This window comes from Bos indicus, chromosome 13 (genome assembly GCF_029378745.1).
Source record: "Bos indicus isolate NIAB-ARS_2022 breed Sahiwal x Tharparkar chromosome 13, NIAB-ARS_B.indTharparkar_mat_pri_1.0, whole genome shotgun sequence".
Classification (NCBI taxonomy): domain Eukaryota; kingdom Metazoa; phylum Chordata; class Mammalia; order Artiodactyla; family Bovidae; genus Bos; species Bos indicus.
In genome coordinates, this window is record NC_091772.1 from 53,260,544 (window position 1) to 53,275,029 (window position 14,486).

The window sequence follows — 14,486 nt, forward strand, 5'->3', positions numbered from 1 at the left end:
CAAAGCTGAAACACATTTCCCAAGAGCCGGCCTTTCCTGGTGGGCGTCACTGCCCCTCGCATGGGAGCCCGGGCCTGGACAGTGGGTCACCAGAGCAGGGGCTTTAGGGACAGGCTGGAGGCCACACCTCAGATTTCCACAAACCCAAGGAGCCTGGGGCCTGGGAGGCTATGGCGGAGCTCTGGCAGCACCTGCGGCTCAGTATCCCAAGAAAACATCCACCCTGGCCCCACCTGGTTTAGCATCCCCCTTCCTGGCTTTGATTGTTACTGGCCATCCTTGGGGGTGGAGAGTGCTGGTTTACCACCCCCTCAACACAGCAGCACCTCATTAGGCACTGCCTTAGGCATCTTCTGGGTTGCGAGTTGATGTCTGTGTATGAGTGTGTAGTGAGGAGGGTGGATGGGAGTTCGCACACAGGAGAGAAAGAAAAATGTGCACATGCATGCATGGGTGTGCCAAGCACAAGTATTCACACATGTGTGCATGGGTGGGTGCAGGGGTGCAGACACACATAAGCTTGTGTACAAGATGCTCACCTGTGCAGGAACATGCTCTGGTGCAGCTCAGGAGTGTGTCAGAAGGGGACCAGGGACCAGGGCCAGGCAGGGGTGTGAACTGTGCACAGAAGAGTATCTGAATGTGGGTGTGAACCTGTTGGTGTGTGTCTATGCCCAAGGTGTGAACAGTTAGATGTCTGGGAGGGGGTGTGAGCATGTGGGTACATACAAATGTGGGTGCATGCAGGGGAGGAGAGAAGTGGGGTGTGTGCATGAGTGTGTGTGTATGTGTGCAGGGAGGGCATGTATGCAATGGGAATGGTGTACATGAGTGTGAATGTGAGGGTGTGTGTGCTGACGTAAGTGCTGGGGAGAAGGGGCCACGGTGTGTGGGGACCACTGTCATGTACACTGTGTATGTGAGTGCCCAGCTGTGAACGTGCCTGGCACACATGGGCTAGTGAAAGAGGAAGGAGGGCGGGGGAGATGCCCCCTCAAGTCTGGCTCCTGGTGGGCAAGGCCCTGTCTGGCCCCTGGCACAGGGTCCTGCCTTGACGGGAGGCTCAAACCTTTACTGAGCACCTACTTACTAGGCAGTAGCCACAGGGCACAGTGGTGAGGAGGCCAGCCTGGAATTGCCCTGCTGGGGCTCATGACCCTGGGGGGGCAGGCGGCTCCCAGGATGCATTCAGGAGGGGATGCACGGGTGATGACTGTGTAGACTCTGCAGTTCCCAAGGGGGAGCCTGGGGCTCTGATCCAGGAGTCCCAGCTGCAGCTAGGCGCTGACTTTCCTCTGGAGTCAGGCTGATTCACTTACACCCTTTCAAGCCTCACTCTACATCCTGGTCGTGTCCTGGATGCCATAGGACACAGAGCCAAGTCAGATGGGTTCTCACTCTTGTGGGGCAGAATCTTGAACACAGGCAATAATCATGTGCAGGGTGATCAGTAAGAAGAGGCTTGGGGACAGGGTGTTGGAAGAGATCTGAGAAGACTTCCTGGAGGTGGTGGTCCCTAAGCTGGGTCTTGAAAGCTGACAAAGGCTAGGGAGAAGGAAAGGCATTCAAGAAGGAAGAACCATGTGAGCATGGGTGTAGAGGAGAGAAAAGGGCTTGGCACAAATAAGGGACCAGGGCAGAGTCCTTGGGACATACTCAATAGCTGTGAGCACGCTGGGGAAGGGTTAGCCCAGGACTGAGCTACCTGGCACCCTAAAGGAGGGCTTCAGTTGCCATCTAAAGAGCAGGCCATCACTGGGAGCAGCCTACTGGTACCTGTTGGGTGGAGATGCTCCAGATGCTGCTGTGGAAACTAGCACCTGCCTTGGGACAAGCACAAATGAGGATACACATGGCCTTGTGAATAATACGGGAGGGGGCCCACTGGGATCAGGGTACTCTCTCCTCCATCGCCACTCCAGGCGACTCAGAGAATTGGACACTGTCCATATGCAGGTAAAGGGCAGACCCTGGTATCCCCCTCCACGTAGCAGGTAAACTCTTAAGGTTCCAAGACAGTCTGAAGCTTGGGCGCTGGGGCCAGAAGATGCATATATCAGCCCTAGCGGGGTAACTTAGCAGAGTCACTTTTCTCAAAGCTTCCACTTTCTCACCTGTAAACGAGGGGGTGCCACTGTCTCTCTCCTCAAGGCCAGACGTTCAGTGGTTGGAAGAGCTGGCCTGAGATCTGTACGTTTCCCCAACTCCCATCTTTCTCCTGACCCACAGCCAGCTATTAGCAGAGCAGCTGGCTCACTTTCCAAGATCTGGCCAGAATCTGACCTCTTCTTACCACCTCTATTGTGCCACTATCCTTCACCTAGATCCTTATCTCAGCTTCCAAACCAGCCTCCCTGCTCCACCTCACCTCTCTGTGACGTACGCTCCCTGCAGCCAGAGGAGCCCATAAAACCTAAGGTAACATGATCATTCCTTTGTGCAAAACCCTGCTGCAGCCTTCATTGTTCTCACAGTGAGACCCAGGATCCTTCCTGGAGCCTTGCTGGCAACTGTGCTGGATTCTCAACTCACCTCAGGGCCTTTGCACTTGTCACTATCTCTGCCTGGCACTCTCATCCTCTAGATATCTGCATGCTGGATTCCTCACCTTCTTCAGGCCTGAGAAGCTTCCTTGGCACTGTGTATAAAGCACCACCCCCCTCAATGTCCCTTCCTCTGCTTTATTTTTCTACAATACAGATCACCCAACACCCTACATAGTACAAGCATTTGTCAATTTCATCAGCATCTAAACCCCCACCTAGACTTATCAATCCTTTGAGGGGGACTCACTTTTGTTCCCTGCAGTGTCCTCCATGTTTATACCAGTGACTGGCATTTGCTAAATGTATGTTCTAGTTTAGATTCTAATTCTGCCATGCATGAGACCCCAGAAAGTGTCTTGACCCCCTTGGAACTCTGGTTTCTCATCTATAGAATGAGGATGATGCTGCTGATAATAATAACAATAACACCAGGGCTATTCTAGGATGAAACAGGCTAACGTGTGTGAAGAGCTCAGTGCTGTGCCTGGCACAGAGGAAGTGCTCAGTGCGGGGCGTTACCACGGCAGTGGATATTTAAGGATGAAGAGGAAGACAGACGATCGCAGCCGTAAGCCTAAGAAGCTAAAGATTCTCTCTGAGGCAGAATCAGCTCTGCCTCAATGTCTACACAAGATCACTTGGAGCAGAACCTGTGCACAGGCTGTGTACACTGTTGGCAGGAGGCCAGGAGGGCCAGAGGCCCTGGTGAGTGTTTGCTGGGTTTAGACGGGACCCGGATGTAATGAAGAAATGCTCTCGGCACAGCCCTGTTTTCAAAGCAGCAGGGAAAGAACTACCACTCGATGTGTGCTGTAAGCACCCTCTGCACTCTCCAGGGCTGGTGGGGCCAGGCGAGGCTGGGAGAGCAGGCAGGGGCAGTAACACCCACCATGCACTTTCTTGACAGCCTAAGGACCTTTCCCCTACTTTCGCATTTTGCAGAAGGAGAAACTGAGGCCCAGGAGTGAAGCCTGGAGAGGCTGAGAACCCTCGTGTGTCCTTTCAACCCCAAACCTCCAGGCCCAGCTGTTCCTCTAGGACAAGCCCTGGTGCTTCCCGGCCACGTTCTCATGGGTACAACACACTGGTAAGGCCACATAACAGGAAGCCCTCATTTATTTAACTGTCACGACCTAGTGATGCAACTGTTGTTGTCACCAGCCCCTTCCTCCAGGTGAGGAAGCTAAGACCCGACGAGGCAGGAAGGGGCAGAAGCAGAACTCAAACACAAATGTCAGACACATGCAATCTCTTCCCTCTGTGACCGGGTCCCCTCCAGGTCAGGCTTCTGGATTCTCAGGCTGCCAAGGACACACACACATTTTCCCAGTTGAGACAAAGGCTCCCTTAAAGCGACACGCATTTATTAAATGACATTTGCCAAGGTTTCAGCACATTCTGCGGCCGACAGCAGTCTCCGGACAAGATTTTTCCCCAAGTTGACACTATTCGCTGATGCCTTTTATAGTGCTTTTCGCAGTTCACAAAAGCACTTTCCACAGCTCTTCATTCCCTTAACCCTCAAAGGTCTCTGTGCAAGAGGAAAGACTGGTAGCATTTCCATTTTACAGATGAGGAAACTGAGGCTCAGAGCAGGGAAAGACACCTCCTTCAGAGCACACAGCCAAGAAGCAGCACATTCACCTGGATTCACTCAGGAACGTGTTCCAAAGCGGATGCCTCTTCACTGCCTCCCCTGCTAGACAGAGGGTCTGGGGTACCATCATGATGGAGGGTGAGAGAGGCATCCCAGCTGGAGCATCTGAGCTGGAAGTGACCAGCAGGAGAGCAGCCAAGCTGAGCCTCTGCTTCACAGAAGAGGAAACTGAGGCTCAGAGGGACAGCATGGTGGGTTCCAAGTCCGGGTTGGTAAGTGAAAGAGCAGCCAGAGCCCCAACCAGAAAATGATGACTGCACGATGATAACAGTAATAGTAACGACGGCTAACAGATATTGAGCATGGGTATTACCGGGAGCATGACAGGCCTCACCACCCTCCACAGAGACCCAGCAACACAGGCTGTCCTACCCCACTTCACAGAGGGGAAGACTGAGGCTCGGGGAGGTACAGCCACTTGGTCACGCCACAAGGCTGCAGAGCAGTCTGACTCCACTCACATCCTTACCCACTGCATCAGATGGGCTGGTGTGATCAAAGACCCTCAGGGGAGGCTGGCACTGAGTCAGGCCCTTCAGGCCGAATCCCGGCCAAGAGAGTATAGCATGAACTGCATCGTGTTTCATGGTTTATCTGCTTGTTCACCATGGAGCTTACAATGGGGCAAGCTGTTCAGTACAGCGAGAATTTAGGTACCAATTCTAGGGTTTCTGGCCCCTTACCTCCATCCTAGATGGCACTGATACTTTGTGCTTCCAGATTATCTTGAAGTGAAGTGAAAGATGCTCAGTCATGTCTGACTCTTTGTGACCCCATGAACTATACAGTCCATGGAACTCTCTAGGCCAGAATACTGGAGTGGGTAGCCTTTCCCTTCTCCAAGGGATCTTCCTGACCTAGGAATCAAACCGGGGTCTTCTGCATTGCACGTGGATTCTTACAACTGCGCTATTTCACACGACGGGCAGGGATTTGTAGTCGTGGTCCCCTTACAGAAGCAGAACTGTGTAATGGTTAGGGCACAGGTCTGTTTTCTGACCAGGATTACTGCCTGTGTGACCTCAAGGTTCTGAGCTCCCTTTTACAAATTGAGGATCTTTCTTCACTCAAACAATATATATTAATCTGCCTACTTTTAGCAGGCCCAGTATAAGGTCCCAGAGGCCTAGCAGTGAATAAGACACGGTCCCTACTCTCAGATAGCTTATATTCTAGTGGGAGAGACAGGGGTGAAATAATGAAGCAAATATAAAAATGGCTAGGAGTGAAAAATACATCTAGCACCACGAAAGAGAATAACAAGCAGAACCAGTTTTAGAATGGGGCAGTTGGGAAAGGCATCTCTGAGGAGGTGAGATGGCAGCTGAAGGAAGCAAAGGCCAGGGAAGGTGCTCTGGTAGGTGAGAAGAGCAAGTGCAAAGGCCCCGAGGTAGGAAAGCAGCCAGCGCATGTGAGGTCCAGAAAGAAGACTGCTGCGGCCGAAGCCCTCGGAGGAAGATGAGTGTGGTCCTAATTGGGGCTGGAGAGATGGATGTTTCCCAGAAAATGCCATGGCTCAGGGATCATAGTAGGGAGTTCGATTTTATTCAGGGAATCACTGAAAAGTTCAGAGAAAGACCAAGAGGATTTGCTTCACTCCAGGTGCTATGGGTAGAGACTGAAGGGGGTGAGAAGGGAAACAAGATAGCAGTGATGGGGATGCTGCAGCGTTTAGGGGCCTGAGTTCAAACCTAGCTCTGTACTTAGGAGCTGTGTGACCTTAGGCAAGTCACGTCACCTCTTTGAATATCTGTTTCTTCATCTGCCCAAATAATAATAGTTCCCATCTCACAGAGCAGTGGTGAGAATGAAATGAGATGAGGTATAGAGTGATCATCCTATCACATGACCTCACATGTTCAATGTCAAGTGCTCGGTGAATTAGATCCTACTTGGTCTGGCCCTGACCTCTCCTAACTCCCACACTGCCTATCTCCCTTAAGTCCAGCCTCACTGGCTATTCTTGGAACACAGCTAACCCATCCCAGCCTCACGACCTTTGCACGTGCTACTCCTTCGTGTGGCCTGCTGAACCTGATATTCCCTTGGCTGCTCCCTCGGTTTTACCCAGGCCTCTGCTCCTTGGAGAGCACCACCACCCCATCCCCACTCAACCTTCTATTCTCTTGACCTGCTTTAGCTCTCTTCATGGCACTTGTCTCCACCTGACATACCGTTTACTTGGGTCTGTTTTTCCTTTCTCACTGGAATGTCAGCTCCATCAGAGCAGGTGTTTTTGTCTGTCTGCTATTGTATTCCTAGCACCTAGAGCCACCCCTGGCGCATAGACGCTCAAAAATATTTGTTGAATGGATATTTACAATTAAAATGACCATAATAAGGACAGAAAAGTGATTAAGAGTAAACCGAGGCTTGGATTTAGCTTTTTAACTCTCACTGGCCACGTGACCTTTGGAGGAGCCCAACTTAGCTTTGGGGATCCTCAGTTTCCTTATCTGTAAAAGGAGGATGAGGACTTCATACATGTTGGCTTATTATAAGGATTAGACAATGGCACACGTTCAAGTATCGATGGATGAAATGATGCCTCATGTCTAGCAGTCTTTACCCATCCTCCGTCCTCCCGCTTTTCCCAGAAAAACGCGGGGCAGGTGAAACATGACTGGCAGATGAGTGTCGAAGCTGAGGTTCCTCACACCATTCCTCATCTCACAAATGTCTGAAATTTTCTAAAATAAAAAGATAAGGAAGAGGCAGCAGAGAGCCCCAGCTCAGCTAGTGCCCGAGCACACCGTACGTGACTTGCTTCTGGTCTGGGCTGCCACTTCTGAAGGACGCCGCAGGCTGGCATCGTCACCCACATGCTCCGGCCCTCCTGCCGGCAGGCTAGCCTCTCACTCCTGGCTCCTGATCTCCCCCTGGGCCACACACCTGATCTCCTCCAGCTCCTGGCTTAACCTGCAGCCATCTCACACTCTGTGCCCCCAATCGGATATGCCAGGAAATCTTCCAGACACAAAGAACCAATTCTGTATAACCGCCAACTTCCACCTCAGCTGTTTTGCATCTCCCTGGACTTAGGGCCTGGCAGGGAAAATCCACCTTGTGGAGGGCGCCATCAAAAGACCTGTCCCAGGAACACCCAAGTTAACAGGAAAGCAGTTTCAGCTGTGAAAATAGATGTTTCCTTCTTCGGTATGGGATGGAAACACATCTTGGGAACAGCTGCTGTCTCTGCCTCCCAGAGGGATGGACTGACTGACAAAAATATGCAAGGAGCGCCAAGAGGGCAGGAGAGCAGCAACCCTGTGTCCCAGTCGCTCTGCCGGGCAGGGTGGAGGGACGCCGAGCGAGTGAGTATCATAGGTGCTGTGGTCATCTTGACTCTTAACACTTACTGTGTGGCCTCGAGCAAGTGGCTCTGCCTCTCTGAACCTAGTTTCCTCACTGGTCAGATGGATTTGATGACAACCATGCACATCACCCAGGGTAACTGTACGTACCACTGGGACCTTACGCGTCAAGTGCTGAGCCCAGTAAAGGGCGGGAATGATGGTTCCCATTATTATCACTTTGGTATTTTCCATGGAACGTGGCATCCTTTCAGATGTCTAGCTTTAGTGATGGAAACGTCCAACCCAGCTTGGTTTTAAAGAGCCTTGGCCTGAATGACAGGGGGGCTTGGTGTGCCACGCAAGCCTTGCCAGGGATCTGCTGGGTGAGTCCAGCCAGCCCTGGCCTCTCTCAGGGCTGCAGTTTTCTTGGTTGCACAAAGAGGTGCTGACTGAAGGCAGCTCTCACAGGCCTCCTCCGGCTTTCCAGGTCTGGGAATCCACAATTCCAGCCCTGTGGATCGAGACAGAGACACCTAGAGGCAGTCTGTGCCCACGGCGGGTGCTGAGTCCCAGGAACTATTCAGTCACACCAGCCAGTCTCTGCTCAACTTGTCTTCCCTGACTGCAGAAAAGCCACAGGAAAAAACGTGATGCTCGTGTTCACTTGCGACAGCTCTTGTTTTGTGAGCGCCTCTGCTCTGTGCGCAAGGACTTTTGCAGGGTGCTTTACCAACATCAGTCCCGCTCCCATAGATGAGGAAACCCAAACAGAACGAAACGATGACGACTGAATGTAACGTGTGGTAAGCTGGTACTAAGTACGTACTGCATGCCAGGCACAGCTTCAAGCATGAAACGAGGGCTAACTTAGTCCCTGCAATACAGTTGTTGATGTCATCTCCACTTTACAGATGAGGAAACTGAACCACTGGGCTCAATAAATTGTCCAAGTAGGTTAGGCTGTGCCTGTGCATGGAGAGGCTACAGTGCAGAACCACTATGCCCACCAGAGTTAAACATGCACTAATATGTAATAAAAAAAAAAAAAAAGGAAAAGTAATAAGTAGCCTCCGATAAATCCTGGGGTGAGGGTTCAGAGGAGGAAGCCATCCATGGAACAACAGGCAGCACAAAGGCAAGGCTGAGTAGGTTTGGACATGTAATGATAGGGACATATAGGAAACGGCATCTCGGGTGGCAGGAACGGCATAAGCAAAGGCATAGAGATGAGAAAGTTCAGCTGAGGCTGTGGATTTGTACAAAGGCATTAAACAAACTTTGGTAAAGTACGCCTGCAATGCGGAAGTCCTGGGTTTGATCCCTCAGTTGAGAAGATCCCCTAGAGAAGGGAATGGCAACCCACTCCAGTATTCTTGCCTGGAGAATACCATGGACAGAGAGGAGCCTGGTGAGCTATTATCCACAGGGTCACAAAGAGTCGAACACGACTAAGCAACTCACACAGACACACATTTACCAAACTGGGTTAGGCCCTGTGTTAATGGCCATTAAACAAACCCAGTGCCTCTTATTCGTATGTCTGGGGAACCCTGGAGTGAAAAGGGTCCAGCTGGGGCTTCTACAAGTGGAGGCCATCTCAGGGCCTCTCAGGTGCTGATACACTTGAGCTGCCAGGAAATCTCTGGCTGCAGGGCGGAAGTCTGGCCATCTAGCAGCATCTCAACAGGTCAGCTCTTTGGAAAACATGTGGCTTAGAAATAGGGCCTGTCAGGGAGGGAGCCCAGACCCTGTTGTAGGTTTTGCTTTATTTTTTTTAAAGAAAACTTGGACCCACTCAACAGTTTTGAGCAGGAGAGTGACATGATCAGAATTGTGTTGACAGACCAGAAATCTGAATGCATTAAAAAGAGGCGGGGTTGGGGGGGGCACCTTCCATCAGTTCAGGACTACAAATAAGAAAATAATCTGTCGCACGGAGCCATTGGAAGCAGTGAGCGAATGCGTGTGGGATTCATACAACAGTTTTAGACTGCCTTCCTCTCACACACCCCCTCTCCATCTGTCGCAAAGGGCACCAGGAAGATGCAGGGAGGAAGATTCCAGCTCTAGGGGCTCCAGAGCTCAGCAGCCCAGATCGGGGGCTCTGACAGGAGCCACACTGCTCCATGAGCTGTCATTTAGGAGGGCCAAGGGGCTGCCAGTGTTCCCATCCTCAGGGCACTTTCAGAGAAACAACTGTGGCTCAGTTAAAAACTTCTGCCCCAGAAGGAACCCTTTCACAAACCTCTATCTGAGCTGGATAGGGGGACCCTCTCACACCATTGGAAAGTACCCTTGATTGAGTCATCAAACGTCTCCCCTCTAAGGCTACCCAGCCATAAGGTCAAGATTCAAAATCCAAGCTGCCTACCACTTACCCCTTGGGCAAGTTACTTCCCTAGTCTGGACTCTATTTTTCTCATCTGCAAAATGGGGATAATAGCCAACTCACGCTTTGCTTTGCTTTGCTGACTGATAAGATAGCAGATCACTTGGCAGATAAGGCACTACTTAGGATTCAGCCAGGAATACAGGCAACATTCAAGGAATGCTGGTTCTCCTCCCTTCTCTCAACACGAGGATCTCATTAGGACTTCATACATGCTAAATGATGGCAAGTAAAGGAATGAATCACACCATGAGTTTCCACGGGGTTGGGAAAGGAGTAATTAATGGCAAGAAAGTACCCAGAGAACACCAAGACCTTAAAGGACCTTCCACAAACTCTTTGGGGCCAAGGCACCCCGCCCGTTTTTTCTTCTTGTGAAAGAGGAAGTGAGTTGAACTTCACCACTTAGGAAAGTACAGAGGAATCACCAGCATGCTACCCTCTTCCGAAGGGTGAGAGGTTCACCAGAGCGCTCAGCTGTCCCCCAAAGCCCAACACCCACTTTGGCCTGGCCTTCTCCAAATCAGAGCAAGGAGCGAATGGGAGTTTTTCTAAAGTCTGTCCAGCAGGGGTCCCAGAGGTCCTCAGACCCGGAGGGGCCAAGTGAGGAGCCTGCAGCCTTGGTGTCAGGCACTGCTGCTGCCACTGCAGAGTCCAGCTTCTCAGGTGCCCCCAGTCCAGGCCCCTTGCCCTTCGTGCCACCTCAGAATCTCCCTTGGTGAAGTTGTTTGAGGAAACACTGGCTCCAAGAACACAAGTTGGTGACTTCACTGGCCTCTTTTCAGAACTTCTCTTTGGCAACATTTGTGCTGAAGGCAGTCTTTAGAAACTTCTTCCCTGTCTCCCCTATCCAAGATAATTCACATGAGCAGCCCCCTCCAAACAGTGATCATGTGAAACCATAGCAGTCATGTGACACCTCCTAGGCCGACAGTTCTGCCGGAGACACTAGCAGTCATTCAATCCAAAGATGCCTTCCCAAGCCTGACATTTGAGTTCCTCACTCAAACAAATCCATTTTCTTAGAAAATTGGACAACTGCCTCCTTCTACCTTCCTGCTCTTCTGCCCTGCCTCTCTTCTGCTTTGTCATAAAATCCATGCCTGGAGACCCGAGGGAAGGGTCTGAAGCCCCATTCTTCAGCCAAACCAGATGAATTCCATGCCAGGGCCAAGGGTGACCAGGACTCCTTAGAACCGAGTGAAGGATGCTGAGAAGCTTGAGCTCTGGGAGTGACACCCCTTCCCCACCACCCTCAACCAAGAAATGTATTCTTCCCTCCTAAGATTTATTTATTTCAAAGTTAATCTTGGCCTCTCTGCTGCTCCCACTTTTTCAGGCTATTGATGCTGAATGGATTGGAACGGAAGTTTTACAGCCTAATCTTTACCATTTTATAGATTGTTTTTATAGCAAAAGTGGGAGAATTTCCTCACGAGAAGGGTGTTGGTGCTCCCAAGGCAGCCTTGGGAAAGGCAGCTGCCCACTTGTTAATCAGCATCACCCTGAATTTCCCAGGGATGGAACCACAGGGTCCTGGTTAGAGAAGGGTCTCAAACAGACATTAGAAATTAACTTGGGCCCAGTTCCCTGCTTCAGGGAACTTGTGAGAGAATCTCGTGCATCCCAGGCCAGGAAGGAGGGCAGGGCAGGGCCTCAGACTTTCACTGGGTGTAAATGGTCAGCTCAGGCGGGAAGGAGTAGATCGGAGACACCACTGGCTCATCAGAGAGACATGAAATCTATTAGGGCTTCCTCTTGCCCAGCAAGGGCCCAACTGTAATTGAAATACTGGGGGTGGGGGTGGGGATGTGTGGGGGTGCCTGCGTGGGTTCTGGGGGCTCAGTGGAAACAGTGGGGCAGAAAGAAGCTGCTGTCCACCCCCACCTCTCCCTCCACCCACTCTTTGCTAGTTCTCCCTTTCTCACCGCTATCAGATGGTTACCAGTCTCTAGGCAAATGCAGAAGGAGGGGGGAGGTGGGTGCTGAGCTCATCTTTACCTCCCTCCCTCAAGAGAGGGAGGTGCAGAGACCCCCTCTGCTGACAACACGGCTTCAAGCAGCCAGAAACAAAATCCCATTCTCCCCCCAACAACTCCTTTAACACAGTTTCTCTGCCCTCCACACCCTCCCAGGAGACTCAGGGTGCTGCAAAACCCCTTTAAGAAGCAGGGCTCCTGAATGGTGACCTCACCCTTTGGCGAACACACGGTGGCCTTCAGAGCCCGCCTGCTGGAGACAGCCAGGTGTTTGATGTAGGCCAACAAAAAGACATGCTCAGAGCCACAGGTAACAGCCCCACTGAGCACCTGAGCAGCAGCGAGCTGCCTGGAAACCTGGGGAAGGTGGGAGGAAGGAGGGGGGCCACAGAGCAGCCAGGAGCACGACCATCCACCCAGAGGCTTTGGCAACCACAGGGATAATCCGCTGTGTTTCCACATCGGCATCTGCAGATCGCAGCCGCTCACCCCAGAGTTACCCTGGCCTCCCTTTCTCTTTCCCCCATACTAACACTGTTTTACTCTGCGCACCAGAGGGAGAGCTCACTCTTCCCCAATTGTCATAGCCTGTTTCTGTTCCATCCTGGCCAGTACAGGAAGGATCTCTGCCCCTATCCCCTTCTCTCAGACCCTGAAGTCAAACATATGGAAAACATAAGACCTGGGAGAGAGATTCCAGAGGAGCCAGGGCGCCTTGCTCTGAAAGCCACTGACAGCCTGCCTCCCCCATCAGATTGGGCAGGGACCAGTGAGCCAGCTCTTCTGGGTCTGTTCTGATGGCCGGCATAGTGGCGCACAGTCAGAGTCCAGAGAGACTGGGTTCCATCCTTGGCTGTGTGACCTTGGGCAAGTCGCTGTCCCTCTCTGGGCCTCAGTTTCCTCATCTGTAACCCTGGTTACAGGCACCTCTCCCCCTATTACTGCTAGACATTAGCCGAGTGGCTCCGAGTGGCCGGCTGAGAGGCCTGGGCCGGCAATTTGGGGACGGCAGCGGTGGGCGGTGCGGGTGCTTACCTGTCCAGGCGCTGGACGCGGCGAGCAGCAGGCAGAGCAGCGGCCTGAGGCGGCCGGGGGCCGGGCGGGCTGGCTCCATGGGCCGCGGCTGCGGAGCGAGGAGGGAGAGCGGCCGTGAGTGCGCGCTCGGGCGGGCGCGGGCTGGAGCGGGGAAATGACTAAGGCTCCCCCCTTTCCCCCCACCTCTCCTCCCGGCCGGGCTTCCCCCCTCCCTGGAACGGGCGCCTGGAGCGGCTTAGGAGGCGCCGTGAGCGCCGCGGTTTTCGGAGGAACACCCCTCCCCCGAGCCCCGCCACCCCGGAGAGATCAAGAGACGGAGAAGGGGAGAGACCCCAAGCGCGCGAGAAACGAAGCCAGGGACAGCCCGAGAGAGCCGGCAGGAGAGGGAAACAGACCCAAGGGAGCCAGGCAGAGAGCCAGAGACACAGAGAGGCGAGAGCTGAGGAGAAAGAGAGAGCGCGCGCGGAGTGAGCGAGGCGGCGCGCAGATCGAGACAGAGCGGGAGAGGGAGGACCGCGAGGGCAGGGCGAGGGGCAGCGGGCCCGGCCGCCCCCGCCGCTGCCCACCTGCCCCACCCGGGCTCCTCGCGGCGCCGCGGCTCGCTTCCTCCGGCCCGCAGTCTGGGCAGGGTCCCCCGCCCTCCTTCCCTTCCCCTCCTCCCGCCGGCCTCGCTGGAGGCTGCGGGGCTCGGGCCCCGCGGGCACCTCCGCCGAGCGCCCGCCAGCTGAGCGCCCCGGGGAGGGAGGGAGCGAGAGAGGGCGGTGCGCAAGGCCCGGGCACCCCTTCATCCCCGCCCGGGCCCGGGCTGTGGCCCCGGCCGCCGGCGCCTCGCTCGGCTCGGGACTGGACGAGCCCGGGCTCCGACAATGTGCCAGTTCAGACGCCCGCGCGGTGGCCCCGGCCCCGAACCGCCTCCCCCTCGCCCCCTCCCTCAGCCGGCCGGGCTCGGACCTGCGCCGCCCGGCGGACGAGAGCTGCGAGACAGTGGAAGCGTCGCCGGGGCTGCCCCGAGGCCGGGCCCCTCGCTCCACTTTGCGCAAACTTGTTTTTCTAAGGTCAGAGCCGCAGGCCGGCTACATCGTCCTCTTAAGGTGGACTGGGGAAGTTGCGGCCGGCCTCCCCTCACCTCCGGACTCTGGCCGCTGCCAGTCCCAGCTTCCCGCCCCGGGAGGCTGGAGGCGGCTCCGGAGCGCGGGGAGTGGAGGAGGGGGAAGTCTGCCTTTCGCCCCTCCTCTGCGGCCCTGTCCCCGGGCCCCAGAGCCAAAGCCCCTCTCGGGGTGGGTGAGGGCCAGAAGGGCCCCTATCCTTTCAGATCTGGGCCGAGGTGAAGGAAAAAGCAGGAAGTAAGTGAAGGTAGGGGGAAGGGGGCAGGAAGGAGAGAGTGATGGTACAAAAATAGCGTGTGTGTAGGAAGGACTTCAGTACCGCCTGGAAAAGCGGCGCGGGGAGGAGAGGGAGCTGAAGGGGGGCTGTGGCCAGGAAACCGGGGGGAAGAGTCCGAGCCTCTCTAGGGAGGTGGGCTCTCCCCGCCAGGTGCCTGTCTGTCAAGGAGGTGCCTCTCTGTCAAGGATGGCTGCTTCAGGG

The 14,486-nt window shown here is 54.0% G+C and overlaps 1 protein-coding gene across 1 annotated transcript in view; it reads right to left on the reverse strand.

Annotated features, from left to right (window-relative positions):
- The window catches only part of SIRPA (signal regulatory protein alpha), a 43,253-nt gene extending 29,097 nt beyond the window's left edge, over nucleotides 1-14,156 (reverse strand). The window contains 2 exon segments of the mRNA XM_070801218.1: nucleotides 12,903-12,990; nucleotides 14,029-14,156. Coding sequence (XP_070657319.1) covers nucleotides 12,903-12,981 — 79 coding nt within the window. The 5' untranslated portion in view covers nucleotides 12,982-12,990; nucleotides 14,029-14,156.
- Between the last annotated feature and the right edge of the window lie 330 nt (nucleotides 14,157-14,486).